This window comes from Amphiura filiformis, chromosome 15 (genome assembly GCF_039555335.1).
Source record: "Amphiura filiformis chromosome 15, Afil_fr2py, whole genome shotgun sequence".
NCBI lineage: Eukaryota > Metazoa > Echinodermata > Ophiuroidea > Amphilepidida > Amphiuridae > Amphiura > Amphiura filiformis.
The window spans coordinates 43,103,575-43,129,830 of record NC_092642.1 but is presented as its reverse complement, the minus strand read 5'-3'; the positions used below and the strand labels follow the sequence as shown (position 1 = coordinate 43,129,830).

The 26,256-nt window shown below is 37.4% G+C and overlaps 1 protein-coding gene across 1 annotated transcript in view; it reads right to left on the bottom strand.

The window, feature by feature from the left end:
* The window catches only part of LOC140171680 (uncharacterized), a 46,794-nt gene that overhangs the window by 5,394 nt on the left and 15,144 nt on the right, over positions 1–26,256 (bottom strand). The window contains exons 6-10 of the mRNA XM_072194973.1: positions 24,615–24,719; positions 23,657–23,692; positions 19,017–19,073; positions 16,056–17,628; positions 12,669–13,030 (exon numbers count right to left, since the gene is read on the bottom strand). Of these exons, the coding sequence (XP_072051074.1) occupies positions 12,669–13,030; positions 16,056–17,628; positions 19,017–19,073; positions 23,657–23,692; positions 24,615–24,719 (2,133 nt within the window). The remainder of the gene's footprint in view (positions 1–12,668; positions 13,031–16,055; positions 17,629–19,016; positions 19,074–23,656; positions 23,693–24,614; positions 24,720–26,256) is intronic.

The following is a 26,256-nucleotide window of genomic DNA, read 5'->3' as shown; positions in this document are numbered from 1 at the left end:
GAGAAGTGTAATAATTATGAAGAAGTCAAACAGGCAGTCCTTAAGGCCTATGAACTGGTGCCTGAAGCATACAGACAAAAGTTCAGAGATTCAAGAAAGCAAGCAGATCAAACCCATGTAGAATTTGCTAGAGTAAAAGAACAAATGTTTGACAGGTGGCTTGGGTCAAAAGAAGTCAAAGATGATTTCGGCCAACTTAAGCAATTGGTTCTTATAGAAGAGTTAAAGAAATGTGTCCACGTTGACATTAAAACCCATTTGGATGAAAGCGCTAGCAAAATTAAGACGCTAAACGAAGCGGCGACAATGGCGGACGACTATGGTTTAACTCACAAATTGAATGCGAGTAGATTTAGTCATAACAGAAGTTATTCAAACAGGTTCAGCCATAATCAACCTAGAACAAATCAGGGTGGTACACAAGAAGGGAGATCTCAGTCTAATTCACAGCATAGTGCTGGTGGTAGAGGGACCCCAGGGAGTTCAGGTAACAGAGCAAAATTTGGGACTGAATTTAAAGCCAAAGTAACTTGTACTCATTGTAAGAGACCAGGGCATACGATGACCCAGTGTTATTTCTTAAAAGGCAGACAAGACGCACAAAAACAGCAGCAAACTGCTAGTAATACTGTGGGATGTGCAGTGTCACTTGAGTCGAAGAAAAAAGTCAGTCAAATCAAGAAACAAGAATTCCCACAAAAGGGAGGTGAGACAGACAAGGTGTGTGAAGAATTTGAACCATTTGTGTTAGAGGGAGTAGTATCACTTGGTGAGAATGGTAGTCCAAAGCCCATCAAGATTGTGCGAGATACGTGTTGTGCACGGTCTATGATTCTGGAAGGAACTTTGCCCTTTAATGAGGCTAGTTCAGCAGGTAATGCTTTGATCCAGGGTATTGGGATGGAAATAATTAGTGTACCTCTCCACAAAATTAACTTGACATCTGACTTGGTTTCTGGTCCTGTAACCATAGGAGTTAGACATGAATTGCCAGTCAAAGGAGTGTCCATGTTGCTAGGAAATGATTTGGCAGGGGGAAGGTTTTTCCTGACCCAATAGTCACAGAATAAGCCCTGTATACAGGATGATAATAGTGAGGAAGAGGAGATATTTCCTGCATGTGCAGTGACACGGGCAATGAGTAAGAAGGCCTCATTAGAAACAATTGAGGACAACCAAATTGATGACATAGGCTACAATTTGGAAGACACTTTTGTGTCAAAGTTGAATGAGAAAGAAGATAAACTTCCTTCTCCAGGGGATAAAAAGACCCTCAAAATGACACAGCCTCTGAGCATGAACAAATTGAGGAAACCATGAAAGACCCATTAAGTCATGACAAGCTGATTCTGGAGCAACAAAATGACCCAGAACTCAAAGAGATCAATCAAAGGGCATTGACCCTAGAAGAAGCAGAACAAAATTCTGTCTGTTTTTACAAACAAGATGGTGTGCTAATGAGAAAATGGCGCCCTCTTGATGCACCTGCCGATGAAGAGTGGAAGGTAGTGCACCAAATTGTGGTACCAAAAGTCTACCACACTGAAGTTATTAACATAGCACATGATAGTCCCATGGCAGGGCATTTGGGTGTTAAGAAAACTCATGAAAGAATTCTGAGACATTTCTGGTGGCCCACTCTCAGAAAAGATGTTTCTGAATATTGCAAAACATGTCACATATGCCAAGTAGTAGGGAAGCCAAATCAGAAAATACCTCCTGCTCCATTAAAGCCAATTCCAGCCTTTGATGAACCATTTAGTAGGGTTATTATTGATTGTGTAGGCCCCCTACCAAAGACTAAGTCAGGTAATCAATACCTTCTGACAATTATGTGCGCGTCAACACGCTTTCCTGAAGCCATACCATTGAGAAATATTAAAGCAGTGACTATAGTGAAAGCTTTAACTAAGTTCTTCACATTTGTGGGGCTCCCCAAATCCATACAGTCAGATCAAGGATCAAACTTTACTTCTGGAGTATTTCAACAGGTCATGTATCAATTAGGTATAGAGCAGTATACCTCAAGTGCTTACCATCCAGAATCACAAGGTGCATTAGAAAGGTTCCACCAAACATTGAAAAACATGATCAGGACATACTGTTTGGAATTTCAGAGGGACTGGGATGAGGGAGTACACTTGTTGTTGTTTGCTGCTAGGGAAGCTGTTCAGGAAACTTTAGGATTTAGTCCTTTTGAGTTAGTGTTTGGACACACAGTACGCGGACCCTTAAAGTTGTTGAAAGAAAAGTGGCTCAATGAGAAATCAGATATCAATTTGTTGGATTATGTCTCCAATTTTAAGCATAGGCTTAACAGAGTAACTGATATCGCCAAAGAAAACTTGAAACAGGGTCAGGCCAAAATGAAACAATGGTATGATAAACATGCCAAAGAGAGAGTGTTCAAACCAGGTGACAAAGTTCTAGTACTGTTTCCAATTCCAGGACACCCATTACAAGCCAGATATCATGGTCCATGTGAAGTAGAGTCAAAAGTGGGTGAAGTAGATTATATTATCAAGACTCCTGGTAGACGCAAGAGCAGGCAGTTATGCCACATAAATATGCTCAAAGAGTATGTTGAAAGAAGTGACAGTGGCATTCCAAAACCTGTGTGTACAGTAAAACATGCTGATAATGTAGACAAACATGCCGATGTAGACAAAATCGCCAATGTAGACAAGAGTAAAGATGACAATTCTGATGTCACATTTGACCAGGATAAAGAGCTGGAGCACAAAGAGTATAATGTAAAATTGAACAATTCTGATGTGCTCACTAATTTGGACTCAAAGTTAGGTCATCTTTCTCAAGATCAACAAAGTCAAATTGCAAATTTGATTCACAAATTTGACAATATATTTCCTGATACGCCAAGTAGAACAAATGCTGCATTTCATGATGTAGATGTTGGTGATACAAAACCAATCAAGCAGCATCCTTACAGAGTCAATCCATTGAAAATGGAACATCTCAAAAATGAGATTAATTATATGCTAGACAATGATATCATAGAACCAAGTAGTAGTGAGTGGAGTTCACCATGTATTCTTGTTCCCAAGCCTGATGGTTCATACCGATTGGTCGCAGACATGAGAGCTGCAAATGTTCATTCAAAGACAGACTCGTACCCAATTCCAAGAATTGATGATTGCATAGACAAAATTGGGAATGCAAAATTTGTTAGCAAATTTGATCTTTTGAAAGGGTACTGGCAGGTTCCGCTCACAGACCGTGCCAAAGAGATTTCTGCTTTTTGTACACCATTTGGTCTTTACCAATACAAAGTTATGCCATTCGGGTTGAAAAACGCCCCAGCAACATTTCAGAGAATGGTGAACCAAATTGTGGCAGACATAGAGGGATGTGAAGCGTATGTAGATGATTTGATTGTTTACAGTCAAACTTGGGAACAACACATGGAACAACTCCATCAATTGTTTAAGAAGCTGTCAGAAGTACAATTGACAGTCAACCTGGTAAAAGTGAGTTTTGCCAGCCACAGTCACATACTTGGGATATGTTGTAGGTCAAGGTCAGGTGAAACCTATCAAAGCCAAAGTTGAAGCAATTGAGCAATACCCCACACCTGTAAACAAGAAGGCACTCATGAGATTTCTAGGAATGGTTGGCTATTATAGAAAGTTCTGTCCAAACTTTTCAGAGATAGCAAGTCCTTTGACTGATTTGTTGAAGAAAGATGCAAAATTCATTTGGTCAGAACAGTGTGAAAATGCTTTTCACAAAGTCAAATCAATACTCATGAGTTCACCAGTACTTACTGCACCTGATTTTCAGAAGCAGTTCAAGTTGACTGTTGATGCCAGTGACATAGGCTGTGGAGGTGTTGTGATGCAAGAGGGTGAAGATCAAATAGATCACCCCATTTGTTACTTTTCAAGGAAATTCAACAAGCACCAGAGAAATTACTCCACAATTGAGAAGGAGTGTCTAGCATTGCTATTAGCATTGCTACATTTTGATGTGTATTTGGGTACCACAGTATACCCTGTGCTTGTTTTCACAGATCACAATCCCTCACCTTCATCAACAGGATGAAGAACAAAAACCAAAGACTGGTGAGGTGGAGTTTGACCTTGCAAGAGTACAATCTGGACATCAAACATATTAAGGAAAAGACAATGTAATGGCTGATGCCCTGTCCAGAATTGCATAAAACCTGACAAACAAAAATTTCCTTTAAAAGGGCAGTTGTATGTGACAAGTAGTCACTGTGTATGATGAGTTAAATACTCAAAGTTGATAATATGTTGAAGTTGATGTAAAAGAAGAAAACATTTAAGAAAGTTTTCATTACATTCGAACTTTCTTCTTTTAAGGGGGAGGGTGTGATGTGCCCTGAGTAATTTGATTTAATTTAATTATTTAACTTTGTTTACAAGCTGAGAGTATTTCCTGAGATGGGAGACCCACCTTGTATTTTGGAAATCCGCCAGATTCTTGTAAACAAAGTCAGAGCTATGTTTGGAACTTGGAAAGCCCCAGTTCATTATTGCACCATCAGGAAAGCCCCCCAGGAAGTGATGTAATGTGAATGTGTATAATTAATCTTGGGAAATCCCAAGATTGCAGCAATGTTGTGAAAATATGATTGAAGTAATGGTTTATTAATAGATGATGGGTTTTTGCATGAGTACTGATATAAAAAGTTGAAGGCTTTTGTTGGGACTTTACAGAATGTCATGTGAGATTGAAAACTCCACATGTGTGTGATGGTCTTCGTGCTTCAAAAAAGAAGTACATTTTAACCAGTTTATATAGCCAATAATTGAGCTAATTTTAATACAGCAACGCAGAAGCCAGCGAGCACACAAAAGTGCTCTTCCTCATCAAAGGATTAAAAGTTCTTCTGTCAAATTGCTGGAGTTTGCTGAGTTTGTGAAGGCCACGCATCTGTCAAAAACAGCGGAGCTGTGTTAAAGAAACCTGTTCCCTGGAAAAAGAGTGATTGGTGAAAGAAACGCCATTTTTGGAGAAAGCAGCGCAAAGAGGTATTGCGGAGAAAGCAGCGCAAGGAGATATATTTGTGGAGATAGCAGCGCAAAGGAGATTGGAGGAAGCATCATCATTTTCGTATGAGGATTTTATGTGCAAGGATTTATAAATGCAAGTGTACGATGGACTTCGCTGATTTTCGCAGAACAAGTGAATAAGGATATATTACATCAGTCGTCCAGAACATTGCAAGAACTCTAGAATCACCAACAAGAAGACCGCTGGTTAAGTACCGATATAATAAAAACTGATTGTGTGATTTTATTGTAATTGTTGTTATATGTACCAAGCATACTCTATTTTCAATTAAAGACTTAGATTTGTTAGCTTAAAATCAAACAGTGTATTTGTGTTGTGCATTCGTGTGAATTTGGGTAAAAGGTGATTTTGGCCTTGAGTCAAGTACCACTCGTAACACACTTAATGTACTGATCCCACACATCTCAAGAGCTTCGTTGTAAGTTGTGTACTGCTTCCCCATGATGATCTTGCACGCTCTTCTTTGAACTCTTACCAAATCGGCACTTTGCGCAACCGTGAGACCAGGGTGCCAAACGGGGGCAGCATATTCTTCCAGCGGTCTTACAAAGCCAGAGAAAATAGTGACAAGATCATCACGGGGTAAGTTGAAGTGTTTCAATAACTTCAGCATATAAAGTCTACCATTAGCCTTCTTAAGCATATCAGACACTTGAATGTCCCATTTCAAATTGGAACTGATTTTGACGCCAAGAATTTTGGCTGACTCAACAACTTGAAGGGGAACATTAGAAATGGTAAGAGGAGCCTCCTGCAGCACGGAAGTTTGAGCACGCGATCTAGGTTCTATAATTGATAGATCAACGTATTTCAATGTTACCAATGGGGTATCAATAACTGCGTCATTTACGACTGCAACGAAACTGAGTGGGCCAATGCGAGTACCCTGAGGCACGCCACCATTCAGCTTTTTCCAGTCACTAGTTTGACCGCGATAGCGTACACATTGTTCCCTACTAAAAAGCTGGCAATCCAGGTAACAAAAGATGGGCGCACGCCTAGGGTGATTAACTTGTTCATGAGGATGTGGTGGTCTACTAGGTCAAATGCTTTACTGAAGTCTGTAATAGCAACGGTGCTTGTGTGTCCAGGTTTGTCTGCGTTCACATGCAAAGTATCTAAAAGCTTGACCAAGTAATGAGTGGTGGAGACACCCTTGCGATTTCCGTACTGGTTTGGATCAATGCCGCTCTCCATGTCTTCCAACAGCCAATTTGCCATAAAGCCTTCAGCCACTTTCGCGAAGTGATATGTGAGGGACACAGGTCTTAGTTTATCCCACACCGCAGGTTTTGATTTGGGGATGGGTACCACCACTGCCCTCTTCCACTGAGGTGGGCAAACCCCTTCTATATAAGACTGATTCAGAATGTTTGCTAAGGGTTTGCTAAGTTCATACGCGAAGTCTCTGACTATCCTGGATGAAATACCATCCGGACCACCAGCTTTACCCGCTTTAGTCTTACGAAGCATAATATAAACTTGGAAGTCCTGAACAATGGGGAAGGGCTTAGGATCCGGTCTATACGCTGGTAACTCCGCGATGTCAAGAGGCTTCAGATCTTTAGAAATTGAAGCGAAGTGATCATTGATGCTATCCGCAACAGCTTTGCAGTCGTTGGAATTGACATTTGGAGGTGGTTGGATAGTTGAGTCAGTCTTATTAAGGTTTGTCATAACTCTGATTTGTTTATACCATTGAGCAGGGTTAGCTTGTTTTTGCCTATGAACACGGTTCCTATAATAGTCTTTCTTTGCTTTACATATAGCACGCTTGACTTTGTTCCGAAGACGCTTCCACTTTCTTGAACGATGTTCTGAATGGAACACTTTCTGGCGCTCACTGATGAGGCTCTTAATGTAGCTTGACATCCAAGGCTTATCATCGTTATGAAGCTTGATAGTCTTCGTAGGCAGATGAGTATCAATGGCATTATTGAGAGAGTCATAGAAAGCATTACACTTGTCAACTGTATTGGATTTGTCATATACTTCTGACCATTGATGGTTCAATGTCCAAACTCTCTGATTGACGACTCCCTCATTGGTCGAACGACTCGTGACCGGGATGCATTTGAGTTTGTGCGATTATTTTTAGGTGACCAAAGGACCGACGAGTGATCACTCATTCCAATAGGAGAGCACATTTCAGGCACATGATAGTAGTCAGCCATATTGGTGATTATTTTGTCCAGAATTGCATCTTTGCGAGTTGGTTTGTCAACAACTTGAATTAAACCATTGCCATAACAAATTTGGTTGGTATCAAGGTGGTTGGTATCACCAAACAAAGTGATCCCAGCTTACGGATGTTTAGTGCGAATAGTGTCAAATCCTTCAAGCAAATGATCAATCAGTTCATTTTGAAGAGGACTATCGGGTGGGGAATATATGATGGCGTAGAATAGTACTGATATGTTGCGAGGTAGTCTTTCGGGACGAACTTTCACCCATACCACTTCCAAATTATCCGGTACAGTGATGTCAGCCCTTTGTACTCTCAGATCATCACGGGCGTATATCGCTACTCCTCCCCCGCGTTTTTCGGTACGACTCTTGGTAATAAGAACTAAGTTATTGATTTCAAAATGATCAATATGGGCTTATTATCTTCGTTGAACCACGATTCTGATATACCAGCAATGTCAACATCAAGTTCTTGGATAACAGTACTAAACTCGTCACATTTATTATTTAATGACCGAGGGTTACAAAGAGGAACTTTGGGAAGAGCCCAAGATTTTGACTCGGTCACAATAGCAGGGATCGATACGAAGGGATAAGCATCCTAGACTGCTGCCCTCTTGTGAAATATGTATCCTAGGTCTAGACAATAGGCGGATTAGCGGCCATTTTGTCTTCGACATGATTTTGTTCACGTGTCCTTATACTTTAGTACACAAATATATAAGTTAACAGGTTTACAATTTTACAATTATATTTTGTGTATGCAATATATTCTGTAGTAAATCGATCAAATGACGGTGATTGTACAGGTATTATATGCTTGATATAATTAAATTGTCTGACCAGCTAGTATTCTCCTCCGCCGTCAGTGTGATTCCAGTCACTCCACGTACCCTGTTGCGAAGGTGGAGGAGACTAAAGCTGTATTGACGAACACGCATGCGTTAAAAATGATGTAGCCTTAGTCGAACAATAGCGTGACGTAGTTTCCGGCATTGTTCCTATGCACTTTCACCCGCCTGACAATTCAGCATCGAAGTGGTTACGTAATTCTCTTGGTTACCGGATCACGCTACTTTAGTATGCCTTCGAGTGCCATATACTTTATGTGGTGATCATTTCGATCGTGGTTCATTACTCTAGCGCGTGATCCCGTTGACATAGTAACATTACGTAACTTCGATACTGAATAGGCACTTTTCTTAGATTAGCATGGCGAACTCCACTGTCCTTGATTTGATTTACCGCAGGTAAACGCGGAGTAATATGCGTTTTAATGAGTCTCTGTTTATTCCTGCCAGCTCTACAACCACGGCGTGTAACTTTGGCTACCTTACAGTCTTTCAATACTTCGCAAACATTATGATCAACACCATTATTCACGCATTGACTACCGATATTCAAAAGTGCCTCTCTTGAGTAGGTGTACGACATGCTTTCAGATGCTTGATTAATGTTGCATAGAAGTCGAGGTCAACCGATGTAATGGTTGATAACAGTACAGTCACGGAATAGGCCTGGAAGCGGCACTAGACATTAGCATGAAGCCGCATTCATATGTAAATAGCGTATTGTTATTTAAATTTGCGCCCAGACGTATTGAGGGCGACAGTCATGTTATCCAGACAGAGAATGTCTTGATGCGCCAGGCATGTCAAATTGCTGAGTGAATGTGTATAAATCCCCTTTCTGTATAGGTAATAAGCTAGTACATTTCGTGTTCCACTTTGTTATAACAAAAAAATAAGTATTATATTAAATATATTAAGTGTATAAACTTTGAAATTGACGTGAATTTGAAGTGCAGAGCTCCAAATCTAGCTAAATCGTGTAGTGTGAAATTATGCTGTGTGACCCCTCTGCGTGGTAGAATTATATTCATAAAACATTGAATTTAACATATAATATGGGCAGCCAACCACGATTTATCAGCATTTAAAATATATATTAATTAACAAAGATAAATAATCAACAGTACAAATGACAATTTAACTAGTAAACAAGTCTGAAATCTTAAAATGTTGCCACGTGATTTCCCGAAAACATGATATGTCTACATGTGACCATTATTCAGATTTACCGAAGTATTTGGAGTATGGTGCACGGCTTGCAGGCAACTGTGTATTTCTTTACCTCCGTATAAAATCAATAATTCATGCTGGGAGCCAAGTAACATTCTGTCTGCTTAGTGCATATTGGTATTTTATTTTACTTGAGAGCATATAGAAATACATAAAGACGAATAAGGCGCCATGATGGAAAGCTATGGAAGGTCAGGTCGGGTATCAAAGGTTATTTTAACTTCAAATACTACTTGTGTTTCACACCTTGCCTCTGTCACGTATTTCCTTCATGTTATTGACCTCAAGTCCTAATTTTGACTTTGCTATTGCAAAATGTCATTTCATATCAAATTAGTAGACTTTCTTTGAAACAAACATATCACTGGTGCCTGATGGGAATATCCGTCCGCCATTTCATTAAACTGGATCGTTTTCGCCTGGTTTGCGCCCAGATGTATTGAGGGCGCGCTATACTCTCATTGAACAGGCAAAGTTCGCAAAACTAACAACGTTGTTATTTGCCAATAGCAATTAACATGATCCAAGGGTCGAACATGAATTATTCATAACGGATCGATAACTGGCCTCACTTTCTAGCTAGTAAACCAGCGGAATTTTTCATAGGTTTTGCGTTGCTAATAGAACAACCGTGAATTTAGTGTCACCCCCTTGATAGGCCGGTACAGTATATTGCAAATGGCGTAATAGCGTACATAGGCCAGCTATGTGCGACAGCAAAATTGTTCAAATATTCAAGTAGACAGCTATATAATTGCATGAAAATAGTTCAAACTTTGGCACGGGTACTCACGAATACAGGTTACAGTCACAAAATGTCAAAACAAGGCACATAAACCAAAATATAGTTCATAAATAACGGAGACGATGTGTCAGTGGAGCAGCCATGCAAGGCGCCATCAATTTTATGAAAATGATGCTATATTAAAGCCATATTATAACATTTCCATAAGAACAGAATTGTATTTTATGTTAGTTTTCATTGTCAGATATGTCCTCTTTTAATTTGGGCCCAAACAGATGAGGCAATACAAATACCACTAGGCCTGGGCGATACATGGAAATACGACGAATAACTTTTTTTTTGCATGGCATCTGAAAAGACTGCATTAAAATCGCTGAAATTGATCAAGTTATATAGCCAAAAAAGTACTTCAAAATGGTATATTTTCTCTCATTATATGACATTTTTGTTGTAATACATGTAGTACCAAAATTCATACGCACGCCTTCTGTTTTTAGTCAATATTCGCCCTACCATATTGTAACTTTCAGCTTCGAGGGCACACTGCCATTTTAAGGTGCTTACGGTTCAGTGCGTTAAAACAAGAAAAATCATATGCGTTAAAACAAGAAAAATCATATAGTTTTACCTGATATTAGTGACATTTAACTGTGAGAGTTCTGAATATGAGAAAATATCACCCGAAATTAGCCATTTTCCCATTGAAACACGTGCAATACATAATTAGTGGTATTTAACCATATGTCCCCAATGCGAGCCACTCATTCGAACTTAAGTCATGTCGGCTATTCTGATATTTCACGACTGTCCGCACGCCATGTACGTACCGTGTTATGCACAACGTGTACGCGTTCGACTAACATTTCCATCGTAATAATAAAACGACGGTTCCTGCGGTTTATTAAAAATCTCGAATTTCGACAAAACTACAGCACCTAAAGTCTTGATTTTTGCATGGTATATTAGTTTACTGAAGTACATAACAATTGTGTAAAAAACAGAATTTTGAAAAATATTGAGAGCGTCCTCATCAGCAAATGTTATAATATGGCCTTAAAAGATGAATGAAGCTTTTGAGTCATTAATCTTGAGGGTACACACCTTGATAATATATTACTAAACACTTGAGAATGTTCCTGCAATCTTATTGGTTCTTACCCGTGTGATATGACACGATATCACAGGGGCCAGTGCGTGTGCATCAACGAGATACGCGTACTCGCTATTATTTGGACCTATCGGAGGCGCAAAGCAACAACGGGACTGGTCGATTTAAAGCTCTAGGTAGTTCCTTGTAAAATATAGGAATTAATTTGATTGAAATTTGTAATACTTATGATATTTCTATTTGAATTGAAGTGTTTAAGAATGAGAATAAATGTATTGTTTTAGCCGCTGTCGTGCATCTATCGTCTCATATAACACTGGCGACATCATTATTTTTAGCGTAAATAATAATTTACTTCAAATAATGACTTCGCCCGTGTTATGTGAGACGATAGATGCCCTCCAGTGGCTAAATCCAATACCTTTATTCTCTAATTCTTTAAACAATATTACAGATATCACTAAGAATATTAAGATATAGGTGGGTTACTGTAATGAACTCAAAGAATAACTGATTTAACGGGAAGAAGAGCTACGAAAGAGAACTAGGAAAAAAAAACCGGGCAAATTGTTAGAACTTGCTGTCTGACATCAGCCGCTTAAAAATTGTCTTTTCTATTCCCAAGATGGCGAAAGCTTAGTGGTGTGAACAAATATATTCAAAAAACAAAACAAACATTTATTTGTGCTGATATCTGAATATCTGATGTAAGCTTCAAATTAAACCTACACCAGTTTAATTTCAATTTTACTGTGTTTACTCGATAGCATACTAAGCCATTTCATGGCAAAATTGGCTCAGGGAGTAAGGCCAAAACAATTATGTCTCAAAGACCTAAAAGTAATGCGGAATGCGGAATGCTGTTTTGTTTGTTGTGTTTGGGCTTTGTTAAGGTTTATTAAAAAAATTATTTAAGTGTCATTTGCAAGTGTTTAAAAGTACATAGCATTTTTGAGCATTAAACTAATTTGCCGTTTCAGCTGAATAGGACTCGCGCGGGCCCTTTGAGACAACATTTTCTAGCCTAAATTAAAAGTCACTAATTTGTTATTATTTTCTTTGCTTTGTCCAATTCCCCTTAGCCAGTTTTTCAACTGAGCAAAATTATTATTTTCTTTGTTTTGTCCAATTCCCCTTAGTCATTTTTTCAACTGAGCAATAATGCCATTCGTCTTTTTAGTGAGGTGGATATGTTTTTGCACAGATCAAGTGAGAAGTTCGCTAATGGCAGAAATCATTAGAATTTGTACATAGGTATGCTGGTTACAGAAACCTACGGAAACAGGTACTCTGACCAGCCGTTCTGCGGGGAAAGTCATGGCCCTTTGTAAAAGGGTCAAATTACAAAAGTGCTTATAGACTGTGTTAAAACATGTACGCCTCATTAGGAATCAGAAAAAGCATACTTGTACATTTTTGTGCGATGTATCATTTTCGAGTTATAAGCAAAAAGGTAACAGGTCAAATTTTGACCTGCACGGACACTTACCTGCTTCTGTTGTTTGATACCAGACTTTTAAGCCATATGATCTCGCATAGTGAGTTAACACCAAATGGACAGGTTTAAGGAACTTCAACTGCGGATAAGACTCGACTACCACACAAGGTCCTGCTATAATTTCCCCGTCGTTCAACGGAGGGTAATCTTCTTTCACATCCAAAGCAACTTTAAACTTGATCAGAGTGTGCGGTGCAATTGCATTCGCAGGAATTATCAGTCGACCTATTGTATCGGAAATTGCTACTTCGCCTCCTGAAGAATCGATATAGCAAATGGTGGCGATTGGTGCAAATGTGGTTAGTCCAGTCTTCATAGCAAAATGTTTTCCAGTGATAAGGTGTTTGCTGTACCTATTTTGGTGATACAAATATTAATCTTTAACATAAATATGATAATATAAGACAGATAGAGGCAAATATATACAGATCGACCAACATGCACCATGACACGAAGACAGACCGAAACAGTCAGTCAGATAGCATGGAGAAAAGAAAAATAGGACAAAGCGACAGACAATCACACTTTATTTATTTTTTATAGCAAATATAAAATTATTAATCAAATAACAGAGGTAACATTTTTATGCACATAACGCAATTAAATATTATATTTATTACATAGGACTTAAGTAAATATGGGTTTAAAGACCGGAAGACTTGTTCCAGCACTGCAAACTGACGGTTCTCCTGAAAAGTGAGTCTTTGTATCAGACAAAGTGAATGCATAACTGTTGATTGCAGAGAAGTTGTCAAATTTCAGGCAATTAACCCTTTTAATATATCATTTCATTATCACCGACAAAGGGAGGGGGTATGTTAAAAGGAGTAGGCTTATGTTACACCCTGGTACGGGGTGTTAGGGGGCCAGCCAGAAATAAAGCAAATGTGCCTTATTGGGCACATAAAGCAAAGAAAATATACCCCAATGGCCTTTGGCCTTATAGTCCTAAAAGCTTTTTTTTGTGTAAAGAATCGGATATCAACGTTTGCACAGTATTTTTGTGGGACCTGAGAGCACATCAGACATATCGAATTGCATTCTGAGTACGAGGAATGTCCTTCTGATATCCAATAAGTTTAATTATTTGAAATTCGTGACATAATACAAATTAATATATTAATATTTTTGATATTGAACCGTCCTCGAAGTAAACTTTTTAAATCTAATTATATGTACTCTAAGGTGTGTGTAGCTGTAGGCTGTGGGATGAAAAGTTGATCAATCGAACATTTTGACCTTGCATTTTTAAGATCTACATTTTTCTAAAAAGATTTTTTTGGTGTTTTGGGGAAAAACCTATATCTTCAATACAAAAGGTCAAAATTTTATACGATGGACGGCTGTTCATCCCAGCTTCATACACTTTAAGTGCATATCATTAGATTTATACAATTTACTTCGAGGACTATTAAATTTAAAAAATATCAATTTTAAGCATTTGCCGTAAAATGTGTATTATATCGCGAATTTCAAAATATCAAAATTATTTGATATCAGAAGGACATTCCTCGTATTCAAAATGCAATTCGATATGTCTGATGCAGGTCCAACAAAAATACGTGAAAACGTCGCTATCCGAACCGAACCGTTAACGGCCCATTAAGGTATCACTTCTTTTACTTTTACGGGCCTGTTAACGTCTCTTTTTTCCTACTTTTTTTGCTCTTTACAGGTTAATTATAAAGTATTTAATGGACCCGTAAAAAGACCAAGAAACGATACATTCATACTGCAGTTACTGTCCGTTTTCCTATACACAATACACAGTGCTCTCACCATTGACGCGTGACCTCTACAAATGATGTACGTTGGAAGAATGGGCACTTGCCTAGTTAACATCACTGTGTGAAAAATAACCAGCCAATATTTTAGCTATTCTCCAAACTTCTAGCAAATATATTTCTCTAACATGACCTAAAATTACAGCTAGGTTAGATGTTCAGAAATAGTCGCACTTTTGTAAAATATGAGTGAGGGCAAGGCATAGTTAGCCAACTCCCCGTGTTAATTGAATGGAGATTTGACCGAAAATATTGGTATCGGACCGCTCACTTCTGAAGGATGCCACAAAAAACGGTACAAGCTACATTTTAACTATTCTAAATAGGTTCTAGAAAATATAGTTTTGTAACATGTCCTAAATTTTTAGCTAATTTAGATGTTTGGAGAGGGTCGCACTTTTGTGTTTTAGGAAGGATATGTAAACGACAGATAACACCAAAAATATGAAGAAATTATTTCCAAACCGTGTTAAGTCAACAATCATTATGTTGCTCATTTTGAAGAATGCTGGTTAACAAAAAGCAGGTCTTTGTCTCATTTCGTGAACAAAGGTACACATACCATTGTTTCCTTTCGTTTCCTTTATAATCGGTTACCCAACTGAAGCTATAATACCAGCTTTATTGCGATGTCGCACATTGAAAACAGACACTTGTGCACAACCAGAGAAGATCTGATTTAATCAGTTGAGCTGCTTCAATGAGTGTTATCTTGGTTTAATATCTTTTAATGGGGTTAAAGTCCTGCAAAGGTCGAGATGAATTCTACTGTAGACATGACTGCATCATGTAGCATGCTCGTAAAAAAAGAAGACAAGATACATGCCTAGCAACACTCGTACTTTCTAAGTTATTTTCACTATAATTATCTTGTAATCGTGGTAACATATTTTTTTAATGGGAGATGAATTGTACCGCTTTAAGTTATTTTCACTATAATTATCTTGTAATCGTGGGAACATATTTTTTTAATGGGAGATGAATTGTACCGCTTTAAGTTTTACGGTGAGATTATTAGGCTTTATTCCGTATTTTCGTAGGAGTGAGGTGAATCCCTCAATATTCGACGAGTGTGTGATTAATACAATCATCCCCATAATGCATATTGTTTATGCTTCTGACCAAATGTAAGCTCATATTTGACCGACAAAGTGCAATTGTTTTCGCGCTTTGAAACGCAACTCCCAAGTTACCCACCAGCAATCCCTCATTTGAATGTCATATTTTGGCAATTTTAACAAACAATTGCAAATATTTCTCGCGCAAAAAGTGCAACATTACCCCTTTTCACGCAACTACTCCATTCAAAGTTATATTTAACAATTTTTACGCACTTCGCCGGAATTTGTTTTACGTTATTTAGCACTTCTTTTAGCAAGTGTTAAAGAAATTTAAAAGGATTTTCATCCAGCCTCCACCACTCTCCCAATGTCCTAAAGAAATTTACACCACTGCGTCCTCCGCTTATGAAATCATGCACGTCATTACTTACGGGCCCCGTGTGTTCGTTATCCATAAGGCCTGTAATGGCTCTTGACGGGTATCTTTTAATACAACTTGTATTATAAATGTTTTTGAAACATGCTATACTCACCCAAAGTAAGCATAATTGTTCTTGTGGCAGAACTGTAGAATATCAAGTAAACTGTTGTGCTCAACACTAATTCCAAGAAGTGTCAAGCTCTTAATGCTTTTGGAAGCACGAAGAACATGAACAAAGTTACTCCATATCTTATCCATCATTGAAAACGGTATGTCCATGTTAGTATCCAAAAGAAGATTCTTCAATGCAGGGAGCTTTGGTATTAATTTCAACATCATGTTGAAAAATTCCTTCGGATCAAGGAGGAAGTCATAGATACTTAGGCTATGCAAACTTTGTAAAGATTGCAAGACTTTTCCGAGTTCTGACATCAAGTATGAAGGCATATTACTAATCGACAGGCTTAGCTTTGTCAAAGTGCATGTTGTTTTCAAAGCAGCCACTAAATTCTTGCCATTTTTTTCACTCATTTGGTTACCTTTCAAGTTTACTCTTTGTAGATGACTGAATCCGCAAAGTTTCTTTAATACATAGCTCAATGCTGCTGGTGGTGCATCCATGTCAGAAATGTCCAATTCTTGTAGACGTTTTCCACATAGTGCATCTATCACAACGCGTAAACCAGAACCACCTTTATTGTTCGATATATCGATGACCTGTAGCTTATCAAGTCTTACCAATGGCCCCATTTGGCGTACATCGTCCTGATCTATATAAGTAAAAGGTAATCTCAGTTCTTCAAGTGATCGCAGGTGACCATTTCCAATGATTCTCATTAAGTAAGCAAGTTGACCACGAAGATTTACTCCTTCCAAAACTAAAGATATTAAGTTTGAAAACTTAAATGATTTGAATAACGTTTGAATATCCATCGACTCGTGGAAATTCAACCTCTTTTTCATGGACACGTATCGACTTGTGACCTTTTCATGAAATAGAGTCAAAAGGTTAGTTTCTGAAGATTTCATCTCTTTTCGATGTGTAGATGTAACTTTTAATGCGTTAACGTCGTGGTTTCGAAGAAAGTAAGCCAATGCACCTGTCAATGATAATTTGGAAAGTTGTATACAACTTCTGGGAAATAGTGTTATCAAAACCGAATGGAATTCATCTCTATACTTTCCTTCAAAGATCAGCTGCAAACATAATAAAATAAGATTCTCCATAATCATTTCTTTGTCATCATCATCACCACCGTTGCTTGAGTTCTGTTGGTAAATCTTCACGATTCTCAGAATTATCCTAAAACATGCCATTCTACTTGAAGTACATGCTGTCCGAAGAACTCTGTGGATACGTATCAAGGACGTGTAATCTAATGCTTGTAATATATCGTTATAACTTAGAAGATGTTCAGCGGGTGAATTGGCCAGATTGGCGAGATATTCTCCAGCACATTCTTCTTGGAAAGATTTTATTCTAAATGTATAAAAAGCTCCATGATTGGAGAGAAATCCTATCTCACACAGAGAATTCAGCTCTTCTTCTTCATCTTCCATTTCAAATTCGGTCTCGTAATCATCGTCACTTTGAAGACACCAATCTAGTGCAAACTTCCCAAGTTTAATCATTATCCTCAAGGTCGGAAATGGCAATGGAAATAACAAAGAGGTTTCCGATTGGCCTGTAGTGTCAAAAATATAAATATTATGTCGCTCAGTTAAATATTAATCCAAGAAAAACAATGAATTGTTTATTATTATAAACATTATACATAGATTATTGTCTTCTTTTTGGATCACATTGCAAGAGCTAACTATGTTATAGACTGGAAAGAATGTAAGATTCTTGGGCGGGAGCACGGCAAAAGGTCTAGAGAATTTCGGAAAGCAATGGGAATAAGGAAACGGGCACCAAGACTTAAACAGAGAGGGGCACATACATCTTACCTCTAAGTCATGTGTACGATATACTGAAGTCTGCAAAAGAGATTAAGGAACAAGGAGCACTGGAAACTACTCAAGCTTGTTTGCCGGGGAAGTGAATCAGATGACCATATCAGTCATACCTGATGAAGTCCTCTGATGTGTACGACGAAATATAGTAGTGAGTGAAAAATTTACTTGGTTTTGGCAACCAAAAATCCAAAATATGTTTCTTATCAAAACGTTTTGACCAAAACAAAAACATGTTTATAACCTATTTATAATGTTATAAAAAATGTTATAATTCGTAACTCGCCCCTAACAATGCAACTCGCCCCTAGAATTACAAAACAATTATTTGAGTACTATAATGAAACATCTTGTATTTTTCCTGGTATAATCAATATTCTTCTTTACCATCGGTCTACCCCCAGCAAACATAAAAGGTTATAAAAGGTTGTCAGAAAACGTTTAAATGTCGGGTTATATAAAGGGTATATTAAGAGTATAAAACGTTTTCATAACCTCAAAAAACATTTTTTGATAATCTACTGCTCAGCAAACAAAAATATTTTACATAAAACGTTTAAATGTCGGGTTATATAAAGGGTATAAAAACGTTTTAATAACATTCCAAAAACATTCTTGAAAACTTGATACAAAACATTCTAAACAGAATGTTATTTTGGGGTTGAAAAAATATTTTGCGACAAATGTTTGCCCAAAATATTTGCAATAACGTTTTAAAAACGTTTTCATGACCTTTATATAACCCGACATTTAAATGTTATTAAAAGGTTTTGAAAAAACATTTTAAGAACATTTCTGTGTTTGCTGGGTTCAAATATTTTAACACAATGTTATTTAAGTATTGACAAAATATTTGGCAAAAATGTTTGCAAAAATAGTTTAAAATAACATTTTTGAAAACATTAAAAAATATTGTTGTAGTGTGTTTTCATACAAAACGTTTTAAAACGTTATCATGACCTTTATATAACCCGACATTTTAATGTTATTAAAACGTTTTACCTAAACCAAAAGCCAAAATATAACTTATTTAAAACGTTTTAAAAACGTGTTTGTGTTTGCTGGGACCTTTACCATAAGCTACATATTGGCCGTCATCCTGACATTTCGTACTTACTATCTTGCAATAGGTTCACTCTTTCAAATAGGTTGGGCATAAGTATATCCGTATGATCTGGAACAAAAACGTGTTTTTAATTTAATAAAACAAAGTTTCTTATAGTGACGAATATTATTCCTTGATTACCAACAAAAGCACAAATTCAAGGTTCAAGTTCTAGAATTTTCACCGTAGGACATTTAAGAGCCCTTTTGAAACCCGTTTTGAAACCTTTTTCCAAGACTGTAATGCCTTTCATATAGTTAACTCCGATCTTCTGCTAAGTATAATCTGCAAATTAAGGTCCAAATAAGACCATGGTTGCTAAATAAAAACGATGTGGAACTTTGAATATTGCATACGTGTAAATTGATATTGGACTCAAAATCCCCAAACTCCTACGAAAAGCAGAAAATACGATGTTGATACTTGGCCACCCAGTGTGTGCTCATGTGACCGGAGGATTGCAAACACTAAGCTGAAAGAAGACGCCATTATGGTTTCGTAAGCAACGTCACTGCTAATCAATACTTTTTATTATATAAATCAATATTTTATTGAAAAATAACACTTTGATGTTTTGGAAAAGTTCATTCTACAAATCATATACTTTGAAAACTTGCTTGATTTATTGTTGGTAATGGGTTATGTACGTTTTACAAAAGTGTTCAATCTTCTTTACAACATAACTCAAGAACAACAGGACCTACAAAAATATATCTGTGATATTTGAATTCTTCTACACACTCGCTATGAAATGATCAATGCAATACCTCACTGTCATTTGCAAGATGCTCTGAACTACCAAATCGCAACAGTTTAAAATAGTTGCTTACCTTAAGGGATGGGGTATGAACGTTTGTACAGTATTTATTGTGGGACATTAGAGCACATCAGACATATCGAATTGCATTCTGAATACGAAGAATGTCCTTCTGATATCAAATAATTTTGATTTTTTGAAATTTTATGGCAAATGATTAAAAATTGATATTTTTGATATTAACAGTACTCGAAGTAAACTTTATAAATCTGGTGATTTATACTTAAAGTGTATGTAGGTGGGATGAAAAGCCGACGATCAATTTAAAATTTTGACCTTTCGTATTGAAGATATGGATTTTTCCCCAAAACACCAAAAAAAATTAGGTCTTTTTGGGAAAAAATCTAAATCAATATGAAAGGTCAAAATTTTCCGTCGGCTTTTCCTCCCTGCTACATACACTTTAAGAATATATCATTAGATTTATAAAGTTTACTTCGAGGACTGTTATATATCAAAAGTGTGAAAAATATCAAATTTTAATAATTTGTCATAAAATTTGTACTATATCGTGAATTTCAACAACTGAAAATTATTTGATATCAGAAAGACATTCTTCTTTATACAGAATGCAATTCGATATGTCTGATGTGCTCTCATGTCCCACAAAAAATACTGTCGAAACGCTCAAAACGTTCATTCCAGATCCCTTAAGTAAATAAATCGTTATAAAAATAATGCTCTATGACGTACAACGCTCAACACTAGATTGATTTATTAATTTGGGTATGCTGAACTCGAATCTGTTGTCTGCCAAGCAATATTTTGAGACAGTGACCCTCATAGGATCGTATAGGGGGCAAAAATTAATTTTATTCCAATTGCACTTTCAAACATGTCAAATTATGCGTCTGGCCCCACGGATCCCAGAAATGTAATAAACTCCTCAACGAAAGTTTGGAAAGTTTTTTCAAGCATCTGTATCTCCAATTATTTGAAACATATTCATATCGTGTTGCATATCACTGGATAGCTACAATACTCTCCTTTACAATGACACCCCATTTGAAACAACGACATTTTTCACGGCTGAGTACACGCCTTGTGAATGTAGTGGGGTCTCAAAATGAATTTGCCAAATTGACCATTATTCTGTGCTCAAACAAAGCTAGCCACTAACCTCAATAGCGGGTGGAAAAACCACAGGCAGCCACAATAGTCAGGCACCTTCTCCTCATGCTGCTCACCGACCTGGTTACACGTTACTGTGGGATGGAATTCCATTCTTCCACAAGGATTCGTCGCAGGTCATTCATGGGCTTCTTTGGCACGCACAGCGCGATCAAGCTGGTCCCACAAGTGTTCAATCGGGTTGCGGTCTGGCCCCCGGGTCTGGCCTGATGGCAGGCCATTTTGACTCTACTTACATATTCTGTAGGTATTCGTTGACTACCGTGGCTATGCGGGACGAGCGGTGTCATCTTGGAGGATTGCATTAGGTCCCAGCTTGTGAAGTTATGAGATTGCAGCTTGCTGCACAGAATAATGGTCAATTTGGCAAATTCATTTTGAGACCCCACTACAATCACAAGGCATGTACTCAGCCGTGAAAAATGTTATTGTTTCAAATGGGGTGTCACTGTAAAGGAGAGTATTGTAGCTATCCAGTGATATGCAACACGATATGAATATGTCACAAATAATTGGAGATACAGATGCTTGAAAACACTTTCCAAACTTTTGTTGAGGAGTTTATTTGTGCTTGTTCCACGAAGGACATGCAAACTTCAATCACTTTTTGCAAATTTCAATCACTTTTTGCAAACTTCAATCGTTTTTGCTTACTTCAATCACTTTCGTTAACTTAAGCACTTTTCGCTAATTTCAGTCAATAATTTCTAGACTCATGATACGCAATAAGAAAGCAATGTGGCGCTAGCGTACAATATAATATTACGGCTGTGCATTAGGTGGAACTTGACACCAGTGGCGTAACTAGATTTATTACATTTTTTTTGGGAGGGGGGCAACACTCTTCACTACATCACTCAGGGACCACAAGACCTGTAAGGATAAGAATGTGGCATTAGTGCGTGTGGTGGAACTTTACACTTCATTCTATTGGTCAATGTCAACCGGCTCTCAATGGCGTAACCAGTCAGAGTACTGACATGGAGCGGAAACTACATATGCTCCATTGAATCTTTACTTACCGTGCTTCACACATCTTCATCATCCCTATAGCTTCCCGTGATAGTAAAGCGAATCCTCTCGTTTTTCAACAGCTACTCATGGCGATTTTGTTCGAGATAGGCCGAGCGACTCAGGCTAAGCATACCATGACTATCATATGAGATACCACAGAGTTTCTATATTCTACACATTATTACGATTTGTGCATGCTCTAGTACCCCATATGATGTTTCTATTACAAGAAAAATCGATTTGTTTTCAGGTAAAACCAGGGTTTTGTTTCCAGTACACTAACTCGAAAAGCAATACACTAATTAGCGGGGCCTTGCAGCTTGCTGTGGATGTCTTTACTGCATTTTATAAGTAAAGATTTTGAAATCCAAAGTAAAAATTGTGATATATTTAATTTTGAGAATTACAATTATACTTTATAGGTATAAAGGAACACGTTTAGCCCATTCAGTTAAGTTCCAGGTGCATGTCCTATAACACAATGCATATGTAAACTTTCTTTATCTGTGTCAATAATAGAATATTGATTCCAACGGAGTATTGAGCTGTATGGAAAAAATATTTATAATACAGGGTGTTGACACTGTGCTTCATTTGGTGAGGCATGGCTTCTCAGTGAAGGGAATGCCCCTTTCTGGTTATACCACTGCTGACTCTAGGCGCCAGTGGCGTAACCCGACATTTTCATCTTTAGGGAAGGGGATTGTGTTTTTGTTGGGGGGGGGGGGGGGGAGAAACTACATTCTCTCTCCAACCATGCCGATCGACTAAGAATGAGGACCACCGTGTATTTTAAATGGCGTATTTGGGTTTTTTTTGCTGCTGGGAAATCGAGCAGTTCCACGGTTTGCGTGGCCTTATTAAGAGATGTTCGCCTTTACGTACACGAAACTTTATTTAGCTAAAGGATCAAGTTTTCATACGATATCTAAATTTATTATATTTTGTTGGGTTTAGTTACATAGCTACAAACTATAATACAAAATATGTGTCATTTTTTGACTATAAACCTCACCATTAAATGTCATAATTTTAAGAATAACGTCAGTGTGTATGGACGCAATGGTCCTTTATCTGCCGAAATATGTGTTTATTTCTTACAATTTGATATTTGGAAAAGGTAATATTGCAATTTATTTGTGCCTCTTTTCCATCTAATTCTAAACCCAAATGACTCCATGCAAAACAAATCGGGGTCAAACCCCGGCGCCGAAAATGACTTTACCACTGACTGGCGGTCGGTGCGTGGCGTGATCCGATGTGTAGTTGCCCAGTTGTCATTGTACTGGGGTGACTTGGGTTTATATAGGGTCGCCATACCAGTTGTCTTTGAAAGGGTTTGAAGTTACTTAAAAAGGGTTTGATGTAGACAAAAAAGGGTTTAAACTTGAAGTTACCGAAAAAGGGTTTGAAGTAAGCAAATAAAGGGTTTGTAGTTAGCGAAAAAGGGTTTAATGTTAGCAAAACGGGTTTGAAGTTAGAAGTTATCGACAAAGGGGTTTGAATTTAACGAAAAAAGCGTTTGTAGTTTGTGAAAAAAGGGTTTGAAGTTAGCAAAACAAGTGATTGAAGTTTGCAAAAAGTGATTGAAGTTTGCAAAAAGTAATTGAAGTTTGCATGAAGTGATTGAAGTTTACATGTCCCTCGTGGTACACCGTAATAATCCCAGCTAGGGTTTCAATCTACTTACCCACAATCTCTGAATTGTCATCTAATAGGCTTGGTCCTTCAAATAGATTGGTGTTATCATGTATATCCGTTTAATATGGAAGGAAAAGATATTTAAAATTCGATAAATTAGACTTTATATCAGAAAAAGAATGCCGACTTATACAGGGTGTCTCATTAACAGGGGATTCTCAACCTTCATAAAATATTAGCTTTTAAATGTAAACAAAATTAAATTACTCAGGGTACATCACAATGGTATTTATCAATTTTTGTTTATTTTGCCTAGACCATTTCATTTCGATGGAACCAATATCTTTAGAATCAATTATTTCAACCATTTCAATTTAAAGCCAGCCCTGCTTTTGCTTGAGAAATATGGGAATAATAATTGAACAGATATATTCACATTATTGTTAACCCAAAGAGAAAGATGTGAACAACATTCGTTGTGAGATTGGTTTATTTGTTCATCCACCATATGGAAATATTTGGTCGTTAACAATGTAATTCTATTTCTTCCATTGTAAACTACAATTCAGAAATTATTTTTAATGTGCATTGTCCCATTGGAAAGGTCGAAACAATTAATGAGTCTATTTTGTACAATACCAATTCAGAGACGTGAACGGATTTTGATGATGTTTGCACCATTTTAAAGACGACACTTTAAAGTACAAGACGTTGGATCTGGATTGTTGGTTTTTAATGCTTCCCCGCCGCCACTGAATTTTGAAGTGTCTTAAATAAATCGATGCAGCGCGGAAAAGTTGGTGGCATGGGCAGCACTTTGAGTTTCATAAACTAAAGGTTGGAAATTGGAAATTGAGTTATATTTAACAAAGATTACTGTTGGGCACAAGTGACTATATCGATACTGGGTCATAGACAATATGGATTAACCCGTATCCATTTTTGCAACTGGATTTAAAGATATATCATGCTGTCTGGACTAGGTTTTAAATTTGATGCATCCTTACCAGATTGTCCTATTAGTTGTTCTGTTGTATACTTGGATGTTGGTTTAATACTTGGGTCTTGGTAACACTTCAATGGCACGACTTTCGAGTCTTCTCTAACTGGTCCTATAATGGTTACAATTTGGGGAAAACAATATGGTGTAAAATTGGTACCTTTTTTTGTGTATGTTGTGTAATGGCGACGCCAAGGATTAATTAGAAATTATTCAATTAATCAATATCTCATGCAAATTTACCAAACAAACGGGTACAGTCATGACAGTTAATATTAAGGTACATGTATAAAATGGTCATAGTTATAAGAGAAACATAAGAAGAAACATAAACAAATGAATTATAACAATAAGCAATACTAATGGCGGCGCCCGAAGCCGACGGTGTCCACACCTTTTTGTATCGCGCTGGTACGTGTATGATAGGAGTTGCAAGGGCCTGGAGTTACGATGCAGCAAGAATGTTTCTGGCCATATTAAATCGTAAAGTGATATGGATTTATAATCATTATTCAGAAATTATTGAAAATTACTGTGCATTGTACCATTGGAAAGGTCAAAGAAATTTGCCATTTTGAAGCTAAACTGTTGAAATATGGCGCAAAAGTGGGAAAAATTCGCGCGAAGCGCGCAAAAATGTGGCCTTTGGGGGGGCTAAAATGGCCAAATATGAGGTTAAGTTGGTCAAAAACCCACATACAGGCGTCAGCATTGGGGAGAATGATTGCATGGATCATCCTCCTGGTATTTATACCCCACCCCCGGGATCTACGCCTATGTCCTTGCCCCTTTTCTTTTCCTTTGCCTTCCTGATTTTCTCTTTCATTTTTCTCTGAGGGGCACTTTTCTCTTTTATTTTTTTTGTTAGGGGAGGCTCTCTGCCCCCCCTTCCCCCACTGGCTACGCTACTGTTTATATGATTCCACACTAAAATTTAAACACAGATTTATTACATTTCACTACACAGTGTTTCACGCAATGAATGAATGGTGAATGAATGAAAACACGATGAGGACCTTTCTAAAATCAAAACTCCGTAACCTGGCAACAAAATACAATGCAATACTAATATAAACATCTCAAAAAGTAACTAACACCCCTTAAATAATGACCATTATTCAAAAACGGGTGATTGTATTAAAAATATGTAAAATGCGTTGGAAGCAGAATTTATTTCTGCACATTTTGACACCTCATTTGTAACAATTGACTAAATATTGACGTCACAGCGTACAATTAAATCAATGTAGCCCAAGATTTGAAAGTTGCAGTAAATTCTATTGATTTTGCATTCAGCGTAATGGAAGGAAATCTGTGTGATGATATCTGAGTGTTTTTGTATTGTAAAAATTTCAAATCTGGACCTCACTACATTAAATTGACCGGTGTTTTATTGTTTTCTGGGCTATCGTATCAAATGAGATATCAAAACACGCAGATATAAATTCTACTTCCAACGCATTTTACAGATTTGCAATACAATAGCCCCCTTTTTTTTTTTTAATAATGGGCATTATTTAAGGGGGTTAGTTACTTTTTTTGAGATGTTTACCTTGATCGAACCATATAGCTCCATATATAGACGAATCCAAATACACGCATTCCTACACCTGACTAGCAGCCTTTAGTTGGGTAGCCGTTGGCTACAA